Genomic DNA, 18733 nt, shown 5'->3' with positions numbered 1-18733 from the left:
ATCAGAATGGAGGGTAGTGTGATTTGTTATTTTGGGCTTCCAGTGCTCTATAGATCATTTGCAGTATTCTTTTGGTTATTTTAGTTATGAATGTGTGAATGGATTCATATTTAAGTGTCTTGAGAAAGTTTAGTGAAAGTTTGGAAGCATGATGTCAGAGAAACTAGTATTGGGGAATTCTGGTTAGTGTGGGTTAGGCATCCTAGAAGTCAGTTGGTGAGCGGGAAAAAGATGACATGATGCTCGAATGTAGCTCCCCAGGTTTGGAACTTGAGTGAGGGAGGGGTTATGGATGAAGGAGTATGTTACTATAGGTATTATATAATATCTGCAGTATTATAATGATAATACTACAACTTTGCTGGTATAGACCAGGGGATACAAAACAGAATGTGAATGGCATGCACTGGGAAGTTAGCACAATAAGTGCAAGATGAGTGGTTTTTTTATTTTATTTATTTTTTTTTTTTTATGGACAAGCTTGTAGTTCTACAAACTTGTCAGAGCATTTTACAAATGCCCATGGCAAGACTTGAACCCATGATATCTAGACATGTTGACATAGATTGGAAGAAGAAATAGTCACAAGGAGGGAACAAATGGAATTTGTACAGCTGTTATCAGATAATTACTTTAGACATGTAACAGAGGGGATTCAAGGTTCGAGAGTGCTGGATCCTGTGATAGTATCAGAGAATAGTAACCCAGGACAACAATCATGTGGTCTTGACCTGGGAGCAGGCCACGGTATAAGAATTTGAAGGGGAAAGATGTTAACAGTACATGGGTTAAATGGATGAGCAGCATCATTAAGTAAGAGTTGCAGAAAAGAAAACATTGTGGATGATATATAAAGAGAGAGAGAGGTGATCAGCAAGTCAGTGGGCAATACAAAGCACAAGCAAGAAGGGGTGACTTTGTATGGTAAGAAATTCAAAACTAATTATGAGAGGAAACAAGATGATGAGGCTAAATGAAATCCCATCATAGTCATTTTCCCTTAATAAATAAAAAGGAAAATGACTGATGGGATAACTTTAATAAGTGCTAGTCAAGTTAATGAGCAGACATTTTGCAAGGATGCACTATCCAAGTGCCAGATGTGAAAATAGAAATAGAGAAATTGGAGATGCTAATGATACCACAAAACTTTAATGCAAATATGGCATGAAATTAGATATACGATATCAGCCTGTGCATTATGAGAATGTGCAAGGGAATTAACATCTTCTCTGATCAAACTGTTGGTCAGAGAAGCTGCCAATTTGCAGAAAAAGTGCAAAATAGGTCAATCACATAAAAAAGGCTCCAGTACAGTATCTGATGAGTGATGGTTAAGGCAATGGAGAATTTGGTAAAAGATTTGGTTTGGTAAAAGACAGAATTTAGGACTGAGTGGACAGAAATATGATATTAAAGTGAATTGGATAAAGGAAATGGCCACACAGTGATACTGTTGGACATTCCTAGGTCATTTGACAGGATACTACATGGCACTGTGTTGCATAATCTGGAGCAAATATGGATGGATATGAAGCTGGTGATTTGGATAAAAGGATGGCTGATGGATAGATATTGGGAAAATGAATCTAGAGATGGGTAGTGTCTAGTGGGCTCGGTTCTCAGTTCATTGCTGTTTAATTTTTAAAGCAGTGATACAGGAAATGATTTAAGGGGAAATGTTGTTTGCTAATGGTATAAAGCAAGGAAGAGCAGCAGTCAATGAAGGTAATGTAGAGATTCTGCAAGGGGACTGAAATAGACTGGCAATATGGGCAAAGGATAGCAGCTGCCAGTTTAATATGCTGAGGTGTAAGGGGATGAAGAGATCACAAGCTGTGTATTACATTGATGGAACTGAAACACAAGAAATTGACAAGGCCAAGAATTTGAGTGTGATTGTGGACAGGGAGTGGAAGTTTAGGGGGACATATTGCAAAGGTGGCCAAAATAGCATCACATTATTTGCTTCTTGAAGAACACACTGACAAACAGGGATAGGGAAGTTATCTTTCCCCTTAATAAAGCACAATCTGCATTACTGCATGCAGATCTGGTTGCCTGGATTCCATGGAGATGAGCAAGTGGTTGATAGAATCCAGGTGAGTGACCAAGATTGTGGTAAGTCTATGGATGCTCCCAAAAAGGATACATTGAATGTTTATGCGTTGCAGAAACCGGTTGATAGGCAAAAATGTGGTGGGGGGGGGTGGAGACCTGATAGAAATACATATGTTATTAAAACAATTTTATAGGATTGACACAGAAGACTTTTTTTGCAATACATCATAGGAATGGAGAACAAGGGGCTTCTCTCAGAAATTTTATGAGAGTGTAATTAGTAGGGTATGAGGACTACGTTTTTTTTTGCTTGGAGGGTGCTGAATGGGTCTACCTTCAGCCAGCGGTTGCAAATGCTTTACCAGTGAACAATTGCAAGGAGAGGTAAGAGTAGTGTTATGTGAATAATACTTTTACCAATGTTGATCCCCTTTTAAGCAAGTCAAAAGAATATTTTGTTTCATTTTCCATAATGTAGAAATTATTTATAAGTTTATTATGTTTGTCTCATTGAATAGTTGGAGAAGCCAGTGGTAAGGCTTCCAAGAGTGTTGCACGCCATATCCCAGGTAACAGCAACATAGATACTGTAAAAGCACAGACAGGTACATTGGCTGGCGAACTTGCTAAAGCACGACAGGTTTGTACTGTTTCATATTTTGATTATTGCTGTATGAATCCTTTATTATTTCTATTGCTGTTGTTGAACTGTTTTTGAAATTGTTAATTAAAAATACCACTGTTTATACACATGAGGGTAGCTTATTTTATTTTATTTATTTTTTTTTTTTTTTTTCAGGGATGGTTCATTGTCAGGAGTGGTATGAAAGTCTGAAAGAATGTTGTGGATGCCTGTATTTGAGAAGATAAATAAGAGGAATGAAAGTTTAGGTTTGTAGGAAGCATGATATCCTATTGGACTTGTTTATGGGCATTGCTTGATTAAACAAGACACCCCCCATTGTTTTCATCAGGGAATCAAGGCGAACAGTGAAAAGTCAGCTACTGGAACAAATCCCAACCCAATATCAGCCAAGTTCAAGATTAGCACCATCAGCATAAGAAGCATCACCAGAAAAGAAATAGAACTAGCAGAAGAATTGGATAAGGCATTACTGAAACATTGAAGACAAAAACTAGCAGTATTTTTCTGAGCAGCAAATACGAGATGTTATATTCAAGCAATGATGATGATGAGGGAAAAAAAAGGAGTAGCTACATATTCAACACTATATATGAGGATAATCTTCTTGCTCGGCAGGCAGTATCAAGTAGAGTGATGTGTGCAAATATCAGAATGTGGAACTGGACAATGAGACTTATTTGTGCTTATGGTACTATAGAAGGTTCTAAGGAAGAAGTCAGGAATTTTTTGAGGCATTAGAGAAAGCAGTTGACACAACAAAAAAAAGGAAAAGTTGTTCCTTTCTGGAAAGTAGAAATTATTACTAGACATATAGAAATGTGTTTAAAATTTTTGGAGAAAAGAGCAAAGCTAATAATAATGATAAATACTTGCTATATTTCTGTTCAAGACATGGACTGGTTATTATTTGTGTGCATCTTCATGTTCCCACATAAAGATGCACACAAATTGACATGGAGAGAAGTGCAAGAAAGAAGAATCATCATCATCATCATCATCATCATCAAATTCCTGCCTTGTACCCTCAAGGGGTGTACAGGATATGACAGTACTACATGAAAAAATTACATCATCACTAACTTCCTATCTACAATTTTCCTCCAAATCAGTCTGTTACTTGTCAAGACTCCAACATTATCAGATCTTATATTTCTATCGTCTAAGGCACTTTGTACCGTATCAATCCACCTATATCTTGGTCTTCCTCTGGGTCGTTTTCCTGCCAACCTGGCAGAGAACACTTGTTTTGCTAATCTTTCCTCTCCCATTCTATTTAAGTGACCATACCATCTGAGATTAGCTCTGCTAACGCATTCCTGGATGCTCACAATGTGAAGTTCTTTCCTAATATCCTCATTTTTAATATGATATTGCCATTGATGCCATCTGTTCACGCCTCTAATCTTTCTCAGGACTCTCATATCTGCGGTCTCTAGTCTTTGGTCAAGTGTTTTACTTCTGACCCAGCTCTCAGATCCATAGGTTAAAATTGGTTTGAACACAGTCTTGTATACAGCTAATTTAGTGTTCCGACTAATTTCTTTCTTATTCCATATGAATTTATTCAATTGACTTCCCACGATACCAGCTTTGCTGATTCTGTTGTCTATTTCTATATTTAGTTTACCATCTTCAGTAAAAATTGTGCCTAAGTAGCTGAAATGTTTTACTTGTTCCACCGGTTCTCCATTCACAACACAGTTGACATTTTCAATGATTCTGCCTATTTTCATTGTCTTTGTCTTTTTATTGCTGACCTTCATACCATATCTATTACAACAGCTATTCAATTTAGTCAGAGAATCTTGCAGACTTGTAGCGGATTTATTTAGAAGTATAACATCATCCGCATAAAGCAAAGAGCTGACATTAACATCTCCAATTTTGATATCAGGTTTAATACCACATTCCTTCATAATGTGATCCATATAGATAATGAATAACAGAGGGGATAATGTACATCCTTGTCTCACACCAGATTTAACATTAAACCATCTTCCTGTACTTCCTTCAATTCTAACTGCTGACTCACAACTCAAATAAAGACTAAGTATTGCTTGATATAATGCCCCATTGACACCATATAACTGCAGCGTATTGAATAGCTTCTCTCTTGGGACCTTGTCATATGCCTTTTCCAAATCGACAAAACTTAAATACAGATCTTTGTTATATTCCCATGCTTTCTCGACTATTTGTCGTAAAGTGAAGATCTGATCCTGACAGCCTCTATTTGGCCTGAATCCAGCTTGTTCTTCACCAAGCTTTTCTTCCACAATTCTTCTCAACCGTTTCTCAAGTATACTTGCATAGATCTTGCCAGGAACACTCAGTAGGGAAATACCTCTGTAATTCTCACATTCAGTTTTATTTCCCTTTTTATATATGGGTACTATGAGAGCTCTACTCCAATCATCGGGAATTCGTCCCTCTGTCCAGGCTTTCTGAACTATGCAGTGCAGCCACTGTAAGACTCTTATACCACCATACTTCAGCATTTCTGGTCGAATATCATCTACTCCTGCTGCCTTTCCACATTTCAAGCCTTTGATGGCTTTTTCTACTTCAAGTATGGATATGTATTCCTGACTGCATGCCTGGTCAGTGTTTTTTATCACTGTGCTGTCATCACTACTTGTTTCATTTAGCAGTTTTTCAAAGTAATTACTCCATACTTCAAGGATATCTTTTTCTCCTGTTTTCATTTCACCTTTATCATCTCTAATTCCTTTTACAGCACTCTTTCCTCCATTCCTAAGCTTCTTCAACAACCTCCAGAATATTTTGCCACCTTCTTGATATTTATTTTCTATATTCTTGCCAAAGTCCTCCCATGACTTTTGTTTAGCTAGTTTTACACACTGTTTAGCTTTCTTACATTTGTCTCTGTATTCTGTAAGAGTAAAAGCTGACTTATTTGCCAGGAACTTTTGATATGCTTTCTTCTTTTCCTTCACTGCCTCTTTAACTTCCTGTGTCCACCAGGGAGTTCTGATTTTTTTATCCTTGCACACAACCTCACCACATGCCTCTCTGGCAGAATCAATCAATGTTTCCTTCAGAGTTTGCCACTGAATCTCCAAGGCTTGATTCCTGTTCTCAAACTCTTTCATTTTCTTTTCAATAATATTTCTGTATTTTAGTCTACAGTTCACATCTGAGAGCTGCTCAACTTTTATTCGCTTTAAAACTTTCTTACATGTTATTCTTTTCAATATGAGATTCAATTTTATCCTGCTCAAGACTAAATAGTGATCACTTCCAATTTCAAATCCTCTGTACACTCTGGTGTCCTGCACCAGGGAGAAAACATCACTATCAACAATAACATAGTCAATGAGACTTTTCTTATTCCTAGCCTCTTCTCTCCATGTGAATTTGTGCACATTTTTATGTTGGAACATGGTGTTAGTAATAACCAGTCCATGTCCTGAGCAGAAATCCAACAGATATTTGCCATTATTATTAGCTTTGCTCTTTTCTCCAAATTTTCCCAAAATATTTTTGTATGTCTCACAATCATTTCCTACTCTACTATTTAGATCCCCAACAAGGACCAACTTTTCTTTTTTCATTGTGTCAGTTGCTTTTTCTAAAGCCTCAAAAAATTCCTCCACTTCTACCTTAGTAGAACCTTCTGTGGGACCATAGGCACAAATAAGTCTCATTGTCCAGTTCCCCATTCTCATATTTGCCCACATTACTCTACTTGAGACTGACTGCCATTCAAGAAGATTAGCCTCGTATTTTGTGTTGAATACTATGGCTACTCCTTCTTTTCCTTGATTGTCATTGCCTGAATATAACATTTTGTATTTATTGCTCAGAAAGATCTCACCAGTTTTGGTCTTTTTTGTTTCAGTCACCCCTATTATGTCGATCTGGTACTTATCTAATTCCTCAGCTAGCTCCATTTCTTTGCCATTCAGGCTTCTTACATTGATAGTACCGATCTTTAACTCTGGTGATGTTGAGTTGGGGTTTGTTTTCAGATTTGTTCCAGTAGCTGACTTTTCGCTGTTCGCCCTGGTTCCCTGGCGAAAACAACGGGGGCCTTGTTTAACCGGGCGACGCCCCAGCCGGCATGAAATTTTGTCATGTTGTACCATCATTTTTTATTTTGGTTTAACCAATAAGAATACAATTTGGTCGGCTAAATCCCAAATTGCCAGCCCATCCTCGTTCGTTCAGTATCAAAGTAGATACCCAACAGGGTGCACCACGAGAAGGTGAGGATTGGACATTAGGTCAGAAGCCCTGGTCGGTTCTCCGCATTCCTTTAAAGGCTATGTGGAGGTCTCCTCTCAGTTATACAGCTTTGACCCTTAAGCACCCCTTCATCCAAATATTTCATCCTAAGTATCTTAGGACATCATCAGTACAGTAGTTTAAAACAATAATAGGAATAACATACAGTTAGGGTGCACGATTACAATAGAATCTCATTAAACGTGCGTAACGTATTACAGAAATAAAATAATAATAATAAAATAATTATTTAACACAATTTTGTATGACAATTTCCCATACTTTAGGAATAGTAAGAATGTTGTGGTTTAAGTTTGGTCTGTGTAGTAGGGCTTCAGAACTTTCTTTATATAAATGTTCATGTTTATATAAAGATCTATGTAAAAGTTTAGACTTTTCCTAATGGATCCTATGGTTTGGATTTTCAATTCCGTGTTGAGAGAGACCAGATTTCTGCGGTTTAAAAAGACGAATATGGTCTTGATGTTCCGAGATGCATTTCTGAACAGACGTACCTGTCTGTCCAAAGTAAGACAATTTTCATGAGCATGGAATCTCATAAACGCCAGGCAACATCAAAGGTGAGAGTTTGTCCTTAGAAGAAGGTAACAAGTTGTAAATTTGGTTGATAGGTTTGTAAGCAGTGGCAAAATTGTATTTCTTCATAATTTTAGAAAGACGTTCGGAGATGCCTTTGACGTAGGGTATAGAAATCCTATGGACTTCTTCCTGTCTAGTTTGATGTGTGTGTGGAGAAGTGACTGATGATTTTTTGAGTTGTTTTAGGATTATATCCATTTAGGATGGCTGTATTTTTGATTACTTCTAATTCCTGGTTTAAAGATTTTTCAGTGTAGCAGAATTTGTGTGCTCTTAATATGTGTGTTTCTTTTAATTATGATCGCACCACAGGTTTCATTATTTAAAAAAAAAATAGTCTCATTGACTTTGTTATCATTGACAATAATACTTTCTCACTAATTCAGGTCACAAGAATACACAGAGTATTTGAAAAAGGAAGTAGTTACCATTTAGTTTTGATTAGGATAAAATTTTATATCAAATTGGAATAAAAAATGTATAAGAAAGTTTTATAAAATGAATCAAAGTTGAACAGCTTTCAGAGAGTAGTTATAAACTCAAATACATAAACATTATTTGAGAAAAAATGAAAGTTGAAAGCATGGAGATTCAGTGACAAACTCTGAAGAAAACATTGATAGATTCAGCCACAGATGCAAGTAGTGAAGTTGTCTGCATGAATAAAAAAATCAGAACTCCAGGGTGGACTAAGGAAGTTACAAGAGGCAGTTGAGTTAAAATGCATATTGATAGGTCTTGGCAAGCAAGTCATGCTCAGATAAAATAAAGAGAAGAATGTAAGATGGTTCAATACCATAAAACTAGCTGAACAAAAGACATGCGAAGACTTTGATAAGAAGATAAAAAAATAAATATCAGGAAGATGGTAAAATATTCTGGAGGCTGTTTGAAAAAGCTCAGAATGTAGGAAAGAGTACTGTAAAAGGAATGAAAGATAGCAAAGATGACATAAAAACTTAAGATATTCTAGATGCCTGGAGTAATTACTTTGAAAGATGGCTAAATGAAACAAGCAGTGATAACACTAACAGAAAACATTCAAGAGGAATGCAGCAGCCAGGAGTACATATCAATACTTGAGGTAGAAAGAACATGGCCTTTCCACATATCAAAAACCCGATATGTGGAAAGGCAGCTGGAGTAGAAGTTATTTGATCAGAAATGATCAAATATTAGAGTACAGTTCTCATAGTATTCATCGTAAGTATACTTGAGAAAAAGTTAAGAAAAATTGTGATACAAAAACTTGGAGGATAACAAGTTGGGTTCAAGCCAAATAGAGGTTATCAGGATCAGATTTACACTTTAAGACATATAGCTGAGAAATCTTCAGAATATAACAAGGATTTGTTGAGAGTGATGGAATGAGCTTGCTTGTATGTACCTTCCTGTGTGGGTTTCTTTCCTATAGACTTCTAATGATAATCTTCCAGCGGTGTTTTTGTTGACAAGGATGTCTAGGAATGTTAATTTTCCATTCTTTTCTACTTATAATGTGAATTTTAAGTATAATCAAAACCTTGAAAAATAGGACGATTTGTATTTAAGTTTTTTAGATCTGGAAAAGGCATGTGACAAAGTGCCAAGAGGAGAGCTCTTCAAAAAAATCTAATCTACAGAGACATTATATTGAGCAATACATAGTCTATATTTGAGCTGTAACTGAGCAGTTAGAATTGAAGAAGGTACAGGAAAATGTTTGATGTTTAATCAGGTGTGAGACAAGGGTGCATATTATCTCCATCATCTATGTGGATTACATTATGAAGGAAAGTGGTGCTAAAACCTGACATCAAAATTGAAGCTGTTAATCTCGGCTCCTTACTTTATGCAGAGGATATTCATACTCCTAAATAAATACAGTACAAGTCTACAGGATTCATTGACTAAATTATGCAATGTTGTTATAGTTAATATTTAAATAAATGCAATACAAATTTGAGATTTCTTAATTAAATTGAATAACTGCTGTTATAAGTTTCGTATAAAAATTAGCAATAAAAACACAAAGATAATGAAAATAGGCAGAAACATTGAAAAGATGAACTGCATCGTGAATGGAGACCTATAGGACAAGTGAAACATCAGCTATTTAAGCACTATCCTTAGTGAAGAAGGTAAAGTAAATATGAAAATTGAGAACAGAATTATCAGCACTGGTGTCTTCTGATAAATTTATATGGAATAAAGGAGAAATTAGTTAAAACTCTAAAGTACTCTATACAAGATAGGGTTCAAACCAATTTTAACTTAGAGCTCTGAGAACTGGGTTTGAAATAAAATACTTGATCAAAGACTGGATGCCACAAATGTGATAATTCTTAGAAAAATTAGGGGAGTGAACATCTGGTATCAGTGGCGGTATCATATAAAAAATGAGCATATTAGGAAGGAACTTGATGTTGTTAGCATTCAGGAATGTGCTACCAGAGCTAATATCAATTGGTATGGTCAATTAAACAGACTGGGAGTAGAGAGGAGAGGTTAGCAAAAGAAGTGTCGTTTTTCAGAATGGCAGGAAAAGACCAAGAGGAATACCAAAGTGTAAGTGGATTGATAAATAACAAATGGCTTTTAATATTTTCCTATCAATAATTTTCCTCCAAATTAGTCTGTTATTTGTCAGCACTCCAATATTATTATTTATACATGTACTCAAAGACTCTTTGCAGGAGACCCATACTATCATTAGGATAGTGTGGATCTCCAACATTAAATTGACAACCTTAGTCCATACTGCCAATATATTTAAATTATCCTGCAAGATATCTATATCATCTTTATCAGCTATTGCCCTCACCAGTTTTTTGCATCATCATCAGCAAACACCTGAATATCTCCCCTCAAATCTTCTGCTATATCATTAATGTACAAATTAAAGAGTAGAGGTCCTAGTATTCCTAGGGCGATCAAGGCAAATGAAGGTGACTAGTGGTCCACTAGTCACCCCCCCCCCCTCACCTCACTAGTTTTTTGCATCATCAGCAAACACCTGAATATCTCCCCTCAAATCTTCTGCTATATCATTAATGTACAAATTAAAGAGTAGAGGTCCTAGTATTCCTAGGGCGATCAAGGCAAATGAAGGTGACTAGTGGTCCACCAGTCACCCCCCCATTTGATTTGATTCTCTTCCACATACACCATCCTCTGGTGTCTGTCTGTCAGCCTTCTCCTTATCCATGCCACGAACCTCATATCCATTCCCATTTGCTCCAAGTTATGTAATAATTTCCATGTGGTATTCCATGACAGATACTTTTTGCAAACTCCAAAAGTATGTATTGTAGTGATTTCCTTTATCCAATTGCGGTGTCATCTTAGTATAAAATGTGAATAAAATACCGAGGCAGGACCTCCCTTTTATAAAGCGATGATGCCCCCTATAGAGTATCATATACCTATCCACTCATTCCTGAATTCTATTATTAATCAATTTTTCCAATACTTTAAGCACCACTCCAGAGATACTAATTAGTCTATAATTTGCTACTTCTGTCTTGGAGACACTTGTGTGTAATGGAATTATCTTCTCCTTTGGAACCTTGCCAGAGCTATGACTTAGATTAAACAACTTCATCAGAAGCACTGCCAGTTCACTTGCACATTCTCATAGCCCACTGCTGTATTTACATTGATATTTTTCAATATACGATTACCTCCATTCTCATAGCAGTCTTTGTCACATCAGTAACTACGAAGTCACTGCCTTGATGATATACCCTTGCAATGTGATAACTTAGTAACTGAACTATTTCTTCTGATTCCGTCACTTTCCTGTCTTCAGCACAGAGTAAAGTTATCTTTCCACATAGCAAAAAAAAAAAAAAAAGGATTTACTTTGGCCTGCTTAGCTAATTTTCTCTCAAAATCTTATTTATCCTTCTTGCTTGTGCTTTATATTGCTCATGAACATGCTGATCACCTTTTTTGTTTATATTCCCAACAAACATGCTTGCCAATCTCAGTCTTTTACCACAAACATTCACTCAGTAATGAATACATGAAATACACACTACACTATACTAAATCCTTCATATTAATATCATTCAACGTCAATTTCTTGGCCACCATTTTTCTTGTATACATCAGTAGCATAATATATAATGCTTTTGAAAATAATATTGGATTATAATAGTTACGACCAAACAACACAGTTGAAATTAAAGAAAATAACACCAATTATATTTAATAATATAGCCAATATTTACTAAAAATATGGCCTTGTTCAAGCAATGGCTGTGGTACATGTGTTGACATGTTACGAGAGGAATATGATTTTTTCAATTGAAGATGAGTAAGCCGATCTCATAAAGATGATGCTACAATTTGCTAAGCACCTCTGTAGCGCAAAATGGAAGAATGGCAGCATATTGCACTCTTCGATTCGAAAAGGCCTAAGTTCGATTCTCATCATAATGAGAGGAATCTTTTTATGGTATTTTTTTTCAATTGAAGGTGAGTTAGTTGATCTCATACAGGAATAGCAGGGGTTTTTTTCTCCTGGAAACAACTCAAGTTTCCAGGAGAAACTTGAGTTCTTCCTCTTACTTGCTACATAACGAAAGAACTCTTTGAGATTTCCTTTGGTCTGCTTGGCTAGATTCTTCTCATAATCTAATTTTGCTTTCCATGCTTGGTCATCTTTCTCCTTATATACTCTCCACAGCATTTTCTTCTTCTGCAGCTCATGCTTAATGATATTACTTATCCAACTAACTCCTACCCAATTAACCCTCCTTACCATAGGTATATAATTTAATATTGCTTCCTCTAGATGACCCTTAACTATCTCGCATGCACTACTAACATCCTTACCTTGCAGTGTTTTATGCCATGGCACAGATTTTAGCTTCCTCCTAAGCTTGTCATAATCATAATCACCTGCTTTGTAGTTCCACATATACTCCTTCTTGACAAATATTAATCTCCTAACTTAAGACTGCATGGTCACCTTTGCCAGTTGGAGGCAATGTGGCCACCTATGATCCTGTGACCAGGTACAATACTCTCATTCCCCTTAGTCCCTTCCATCATATGCTGCATAAGTAATTATCTCTCAGTAGATGATAATGGTAGCAGTAGTTTTACCATTGGTGGATTAAATGGTGGAGATGGATAGTTGTAGAGTACACTCCCTCAATGAGTCCATGTGCTCCTTGGAGGTGTGATGCTATTATAATAATTATATGTTGTTGTATCTAATATTTCATTCTTCTAAAGCATTTCTGACTAAATTATTCCACTAGACATTGATCTTCCTGGGTTTTTTTTCCTGCCATCTTGGTATCAAACACGTGTTTTGCTTTCCTCTCCCATTCTGTCTAAGTGACTCCTTAGATTAGTCTTGCTCACACATTCTTGAATGCAAATAATGTTAAGTTTCTTCATAATGTATTTATTTTTAATATGATTCTGTCACTGATGCCATCTGTTTGGACCCCTAATTTTTCTAAGAACACTCAATCTGTGGTCTCTAATCTTTAATCAAGTGTTTTATTTCTTATCCTCTGAGATCCATAACATAAAACTGGTTTGAACACTGTCTTGTATACTGCTAGTTTAGTTTTTGGCTAATTTCTCTCTTATTCCATATATATTTATTCAAATGGCTTCCCACCATGCCAGCTTTGTTTATTGTGTTGTCCATTTCTAGATTTAACTTGTCATTTTCACTAAAAAAAAAACTCTGCCTAAATAGCTGAGATATTTTATTTTTTGAAATCCTGCATATTTTTTTGCAGTAGCTGCAAAAAAATGTTTTATTTTTTTTACTGCTTAATGATGCTGAGGAAGATTTAAATTGATTCTGCATTTATTTAAACCAAGGTTTAAATCAATGCAGAAGTCATATGTCTTCCATATTCAAGTAGTAAAATGGTGTATCATTATATTATTAAAATACTCGGGATCAGAGATAGTTGTAGTATCTCTTGATACTAACTAGTATCTGTTAATGTGGTGGAGAGAGCTGCAGATAGTGTTAAAAAAAAGACAACCAAGTAGGAGTTTTGTGACTAAAGCATGAGGGTCATTTCAAAAGTTCTTCAGACAATACATGCACGGCCAGTAGGATGTTATAGTTCTGTCTTTTCATCAATGGTAAGGCAGACTCAGGGTAAAAATATGTGCTCTTATTTCTGTTTCCGTTATTCTTGTTTTGCAAGATAAGACTTCAAATTGAAGAATCTTATTCAGATAAATTGCACAATGATCCATATTCACATATGAACATTAAAACTGAATATATGGGGAAAAAACTTGGGATTCACAATACTTTATATGAAGTGAATTGCAGCACACAAGTTTCTACAAGAATATTTTATGTCTAGAATTCACAGCAAATAGTTCAAGAATCCTCATTTTTGCATGACATTGCAAGGCCATGTTTTATATTGGTGTATTGAATCTTGGAAATACAGATGGTAAGTAAGTGTTTCTTCACCAATCATACAATCCTGACACGAGTCCACCAATCTTCAGTCTGTTCCCTAAGCTAAAAGAACTACTCAGTATGAAGTTTTTGCTGAGGTGACCTGTCTCATCAAACACAACAATGACAAAAAAAAAAAAAAAAAAAAAAGTTTGCTGACAGCAGTACAACTTACTTATCCAAAAGGGGTAGTGATAAGGGAGAATGGAGGTTATACCAAAGGCCTGTAAATGTATTTGTTAATTAAATGTTTGGTATAACAGGAATACAGTATGCAGCACTTTTCAAATGACTTCTGTTCTAGAAATGTGAGAAGTGGTTGTTCTCAATATTCTACTAGAAATTTTATTCTTAGGCTGCTTAACTTGTGTTAAAATATATCTAACACTGACATAATACATCAGACACATTTCATCACATGTTAACTAAGAAAGTAAAGAATTGTGATATACTAATGAGCTTTGATGTTACATTATTGTTCATGAAAGTCTTACTAAATGAACCACCAATAATGGTATTAAAAAATGTTCCCACTTTCTTCTCTGTGTGGTGTAATACAGTTGGATCAATTATATACAATTAATCTTATTCTCACAGCATAAAAACCTACCTCCAAATTAAATAACAGGAAAAGGTGATATGATGAAAAATGTGTTTCCATCATATTGCCTCTTTTCCATCTATCAGCTAAATTTTGTAACTTACAAACTTTTAATCTCTCCTGATACTAAGCATTCCACAGACCTACCACCATCTGGATCTCTTTCCTCCTCAAAAAGTCCAGGCAACTAAATCTTTGCATAATCTAATATTTAAGAACATCTCATCACCATAAATATGTAATGGATAGCATTGGTTCAGAACATTATCATCAAATTCCTTATGTATAGTCTCAAGGAGTGTACAGGATACTATGATAGTACTGCATAATTAAGCTTACATTATTATTTTTTTCTAGCAACAGTTGAAGAGCTCATTTCCAAAGTGACTTATCTCCATCAAATACAAAATTTCAGAAAACAATAAACACAAGAACAAAATGTATCACATTGGAAATAAAGTCAACTTTTTAATTTCGTTTCAAATGGGATTTACGCCATTTTGGAAATAAAAAAAATGGTGATAACATACAGCAGTGTCTTAACAACATGATGATGTAATCAGCTCAAAAATTAAAAATTGGAGATACTTCACTTTAGAAATAAGCTCGTCAACTGTCTTTCATATTAATCTGTTATTTGTCAGCTCTATATTTCAGTCTTCTAAATTACTACTTAATTTGCATCATTTAAGTGCATCATTCCACCTAAATCTTGGTCTTCCTCTGGGTATTTTTCTTGCCCTCATGGCATCAAACACCTATTTTGCTAACCTTTCCTCTCCCAGACTATATAAATGACTATATCACTTCAGATTAGCTTTGTTCACACATTTTTATATGATTTCTGTCATTGATGTCTATCTGCTCACTCTCCTCATTTTCTGTTCTATTAGGTTCTATTCTGGTCAGCCATTTTATTTCTAACCTAATTCTCAGATCTATAAGTTTAAATTGGCTTCAACATTTATCTAGGAGACAATGTTTTTGAAATCAGCATAGCAAAGTTAGGCAGTAAGGTATTCAAATGCATTCAACACATTAGTCGTTATTGTTGAAGACCTGTGAATGTACCATCAATAGAGCACTTAGTTAAAAAAAAAAAAAAGCCTGTAGCTCTCTGAAAAAGATCAGCAGAGTGGAAACAGTAGATTGGATAGATATTGTAATATCACGACAAGCCATTATTTAAATATTACATTTCATGAGAAACATTCATAATTGCAAGTACATTAATTATAATAGACTAAATGTTTTATTATGATAGAAAATTTTTATATCAGTTTTTTTTTTCCCTTAATTACAGGGTTTAACAGAAAGAGGAGAAGCTTTAACTCAACTAGAGGAACGCACAGCAATGATGATGTCAGAAGCTGAAAGCTTTTCTAATGCAGCCCATCAGTTAATGAATAAATACAAAGATAGGAAGTGGTATCAATTTTAAATCAATCATGTGGACCATTACTGCTGACTCTGAGTGATCTGAGAACTTCCTGTGTCACATGGTGCCTGTATCTCGGAAACTGAAGGGACAAGCCTTGTTTGTTTGTTAATGTTGAGAACTTTAAGAAAAAAAGTCATGTTGCTAGTCAATGCATTTTTAAAATGTTGCCGGTACTGACATGGAAAATATTATATGTATGTTAAATTAGATTCTATAAGGGAGGGCACAATGGGATACAAAGCGAACATGTCCTGCACTTCTGAAGGACTGACTAATGGACTCTTGCTACTGTGGATGCTGAGCAGGAATTAAGAGTCCCCCCTCTGTTGTGTTTTATAGTGAGTGGGACTGTTATTTTCCTGTGGCAAGTCTCTAACACACTTCAGGATCACTGTTGTGTTGTATATGTGCCATGTAATTCCTTGAGCAGTGGTGAACTTGCAAGTTGTTCTCTCCCCCTCCCCTCTGCCTTGCCCCTACTTTTCCTCCCATCCACCTCTCTCTCTCTTCCCCCCCCCTCCTATTCATCTCTCTCTCTCTCTCTCTCTCTCTCTCTCTCTCTTTTTCCCATCCAAACCTCTCTCTCTCAAATTTTAATGGGAGAGAAATAACCAGGGAATGAAACTGTGATTAGAAATATTAGATTACAGTAACAATGTTCAAATATATGTACATATACACACACACACAGACACACATATATATAAAATATTTCATGTTGTAATCATGTTGGGTCTCCTGAGAACTCCTAGGAGCCGGTTTAGTAACATTCCATTCATTTGGCCATTGAATGTGACTGTATGCAAGGCTGGTCATGAAACCACATGGTCAATATAGCACACTTTTTATCAACCTCAGATGCACATTGTTATGTCACTTTTTAACCACCGTACGCAATTTAGTATTTTGGTAAAATCTAATTTATTTCACTAAAGAGTGTCATTCTCCAATTTCAGACTATATGAAGATGGCTTGCATTTTTTTAAGACTTTTACACCGTAAGATTAAACATAAGCTTTGAAATACTCTAGTAATGGATGCTTGTGAGCTACAGTATGCTCATATACAACTCTGGCATGATACTGAGAAACACTGCAGATATTTATCTTCCTAATATTCACATAGAAAGTCATCCCTCCCAAATGCTTATTTTTGCTGTATTTTGTTTTATGTTAGTAATTATTATAGTATACTATTAATGATGTACTTAAACATGATAATTAAACTGTATTAAACACACTTTTTAACCAAATTTAATTTATGAATTGTTCATTTTTGTTTGATTTGAATAAGTATAAATTTCTTTATAGCTTTCATCTTGCATAAATACTGATCTGTGGTTTCTGCCAGGCTTTGTAATGTAAATACTGTTTATTACCAGGGGAGATTTTATGTACAACCAGTGTAGGTAAGAAAAATACCCATCAGTATCTGTAATATGCCTCAGGTTGTGTTTATTTCTTTATGTATCCACACTGTTTATCTTGGTACTTAACACAGAATGATGGGTGTTCCAACCTGTACTTCCCTTTGTATAGTGTGGGGAAAAAGAAACAAACAAAAATAATAATAATAAACACCTGATTTTCTGTGGCCAAAAGTTATACAATTGATAGAGGCAGTACTTAATGTCAGGTATTGTTTCAGTGACAAAAAGAAAAAAAAGAAAAATAAAGAAATTAAAAAAAACAAAAAATGTTTCTCTTTTATGTAGTGTATTAAAGCTCTTTTGCCATCATGTGGCCTCTGTTTTTCTATACCTGAAACTAAATGCAGTGAAAGAAAAATAAATCATTTACAGTCTTAATAGCATATCAGATGTAAAGAATTGTACAGACATTTTTCTTCACTTGAGATATACCATCAATTTTGATACCAAAAATATAATCATCTACACTGCACATTTAGGTGCAAAGAAATCCTAAAAGCAATGATAAGACTTCGGGTTTGAAGTGTATATATGTATATTATGACTAATTGACTTGCACTAACAAAAGTAAATTAATGTTAATAAGTCTGACTTGTGATTATTAGAAGATGGGAGGGAAAAAAGGAAGAATATATTTAGTATATGGTCTTATAAAAGATCCCCTGAATTTATGTTGGCTAGCCAGTGAGACACATTTATTTCATCATATCATTTTCAACAGTTTTCTCTGATTCTGTCGTGTAATTCTCGGTAAATGTAATTGCTATTGTTTTAGAAAGGAAACGTAATGCTTGTAGGCCTAATAAAGTATTTTTATCACAAAATGCTACTTGACAGTGCAAACATTTTTTAGTGTAAATTTTATTTTGTATTGCTTTTAAGTGTAGAGCTCTTTATTGCCTGACATGTATGATAATTTTGCTTCCAGGCTTGAACTTACTATAGATTAGTTTCAAATTTGGGTCATTATTCAAGCAAAAATGTGTGTGGATTTATCACATAAGAAATAACTATTTATTACAGAATTCCACAACTAAGGATATTATTACACACTAATAATACTTTTTGAATGCAAAAACAGCATTGTACATAAAGATGTCTGCATCACAGGGACTTTGGGAAGGACACATTTTTTGAGAAGAGCGAGAGAGACATAATTGTAAGTGTGAAAGCCCTTGTGAATTAAATTACATTTACATAGTTAACAGGAAATTAAATTAGTCAATAATTGTAATAATAAATCTCTTGAAGAAAATCCAGAAGTCACAAAT

The 18733-nt window shown here is 35.1% G+C and overlaps 1 protein-coding gene across 5 annotated transcripts in view; it reads left to right on the top strand.

Annotated features, from left to right (window-relative positions):
* The window catches only part of LOC150100889 (syntaxin-binding protein 5-like), a 710057-nt gene extending 691777 nt beyond the window's left edge, over window positions 1-18280 (top strand). For all 5 annotated transcript variants that reach the window (XM_090401895.1, XM_090401898.1, XM_090401897.1 and 2 more), the window contains exons 28-29: window positions 2580-2701; window positions 15896-18280. In XM_090401895.1, the coding sequence (XP_090258021.1) occupies window positions 2580-2701; window positions 15896-16033 (260 nt within the window). In that variant the 3' untranslated portion in view covers window positions 16034-18280. The remainder of the gene's footprint in view (window positions 1-2579; window positions 2702-15895) is intronic.
* Window positions 18281-18733: the final 453 nt, after the last annotated feature.

Source organism: Typopeltis vanoorti, chromosome 12, assembly GCF_054136105.1.
Source record: "Typopeltis vanoorti isolate ZY-2024b chromosome 12, IOZ_Tvanoo_1.0, whole genome shotgun sequence".
Classification (NCBI taxonomy): domain Eukaryota; kingdom Metazoa; phylum Arthropoda; class Arachnida; order Uropygi; family Thelyphonidae; genus Typopeltis; species Typopeltis vanoorti.
This window is presented reverse-complemented; position numbering and strand designations above follow the sequence as displayed.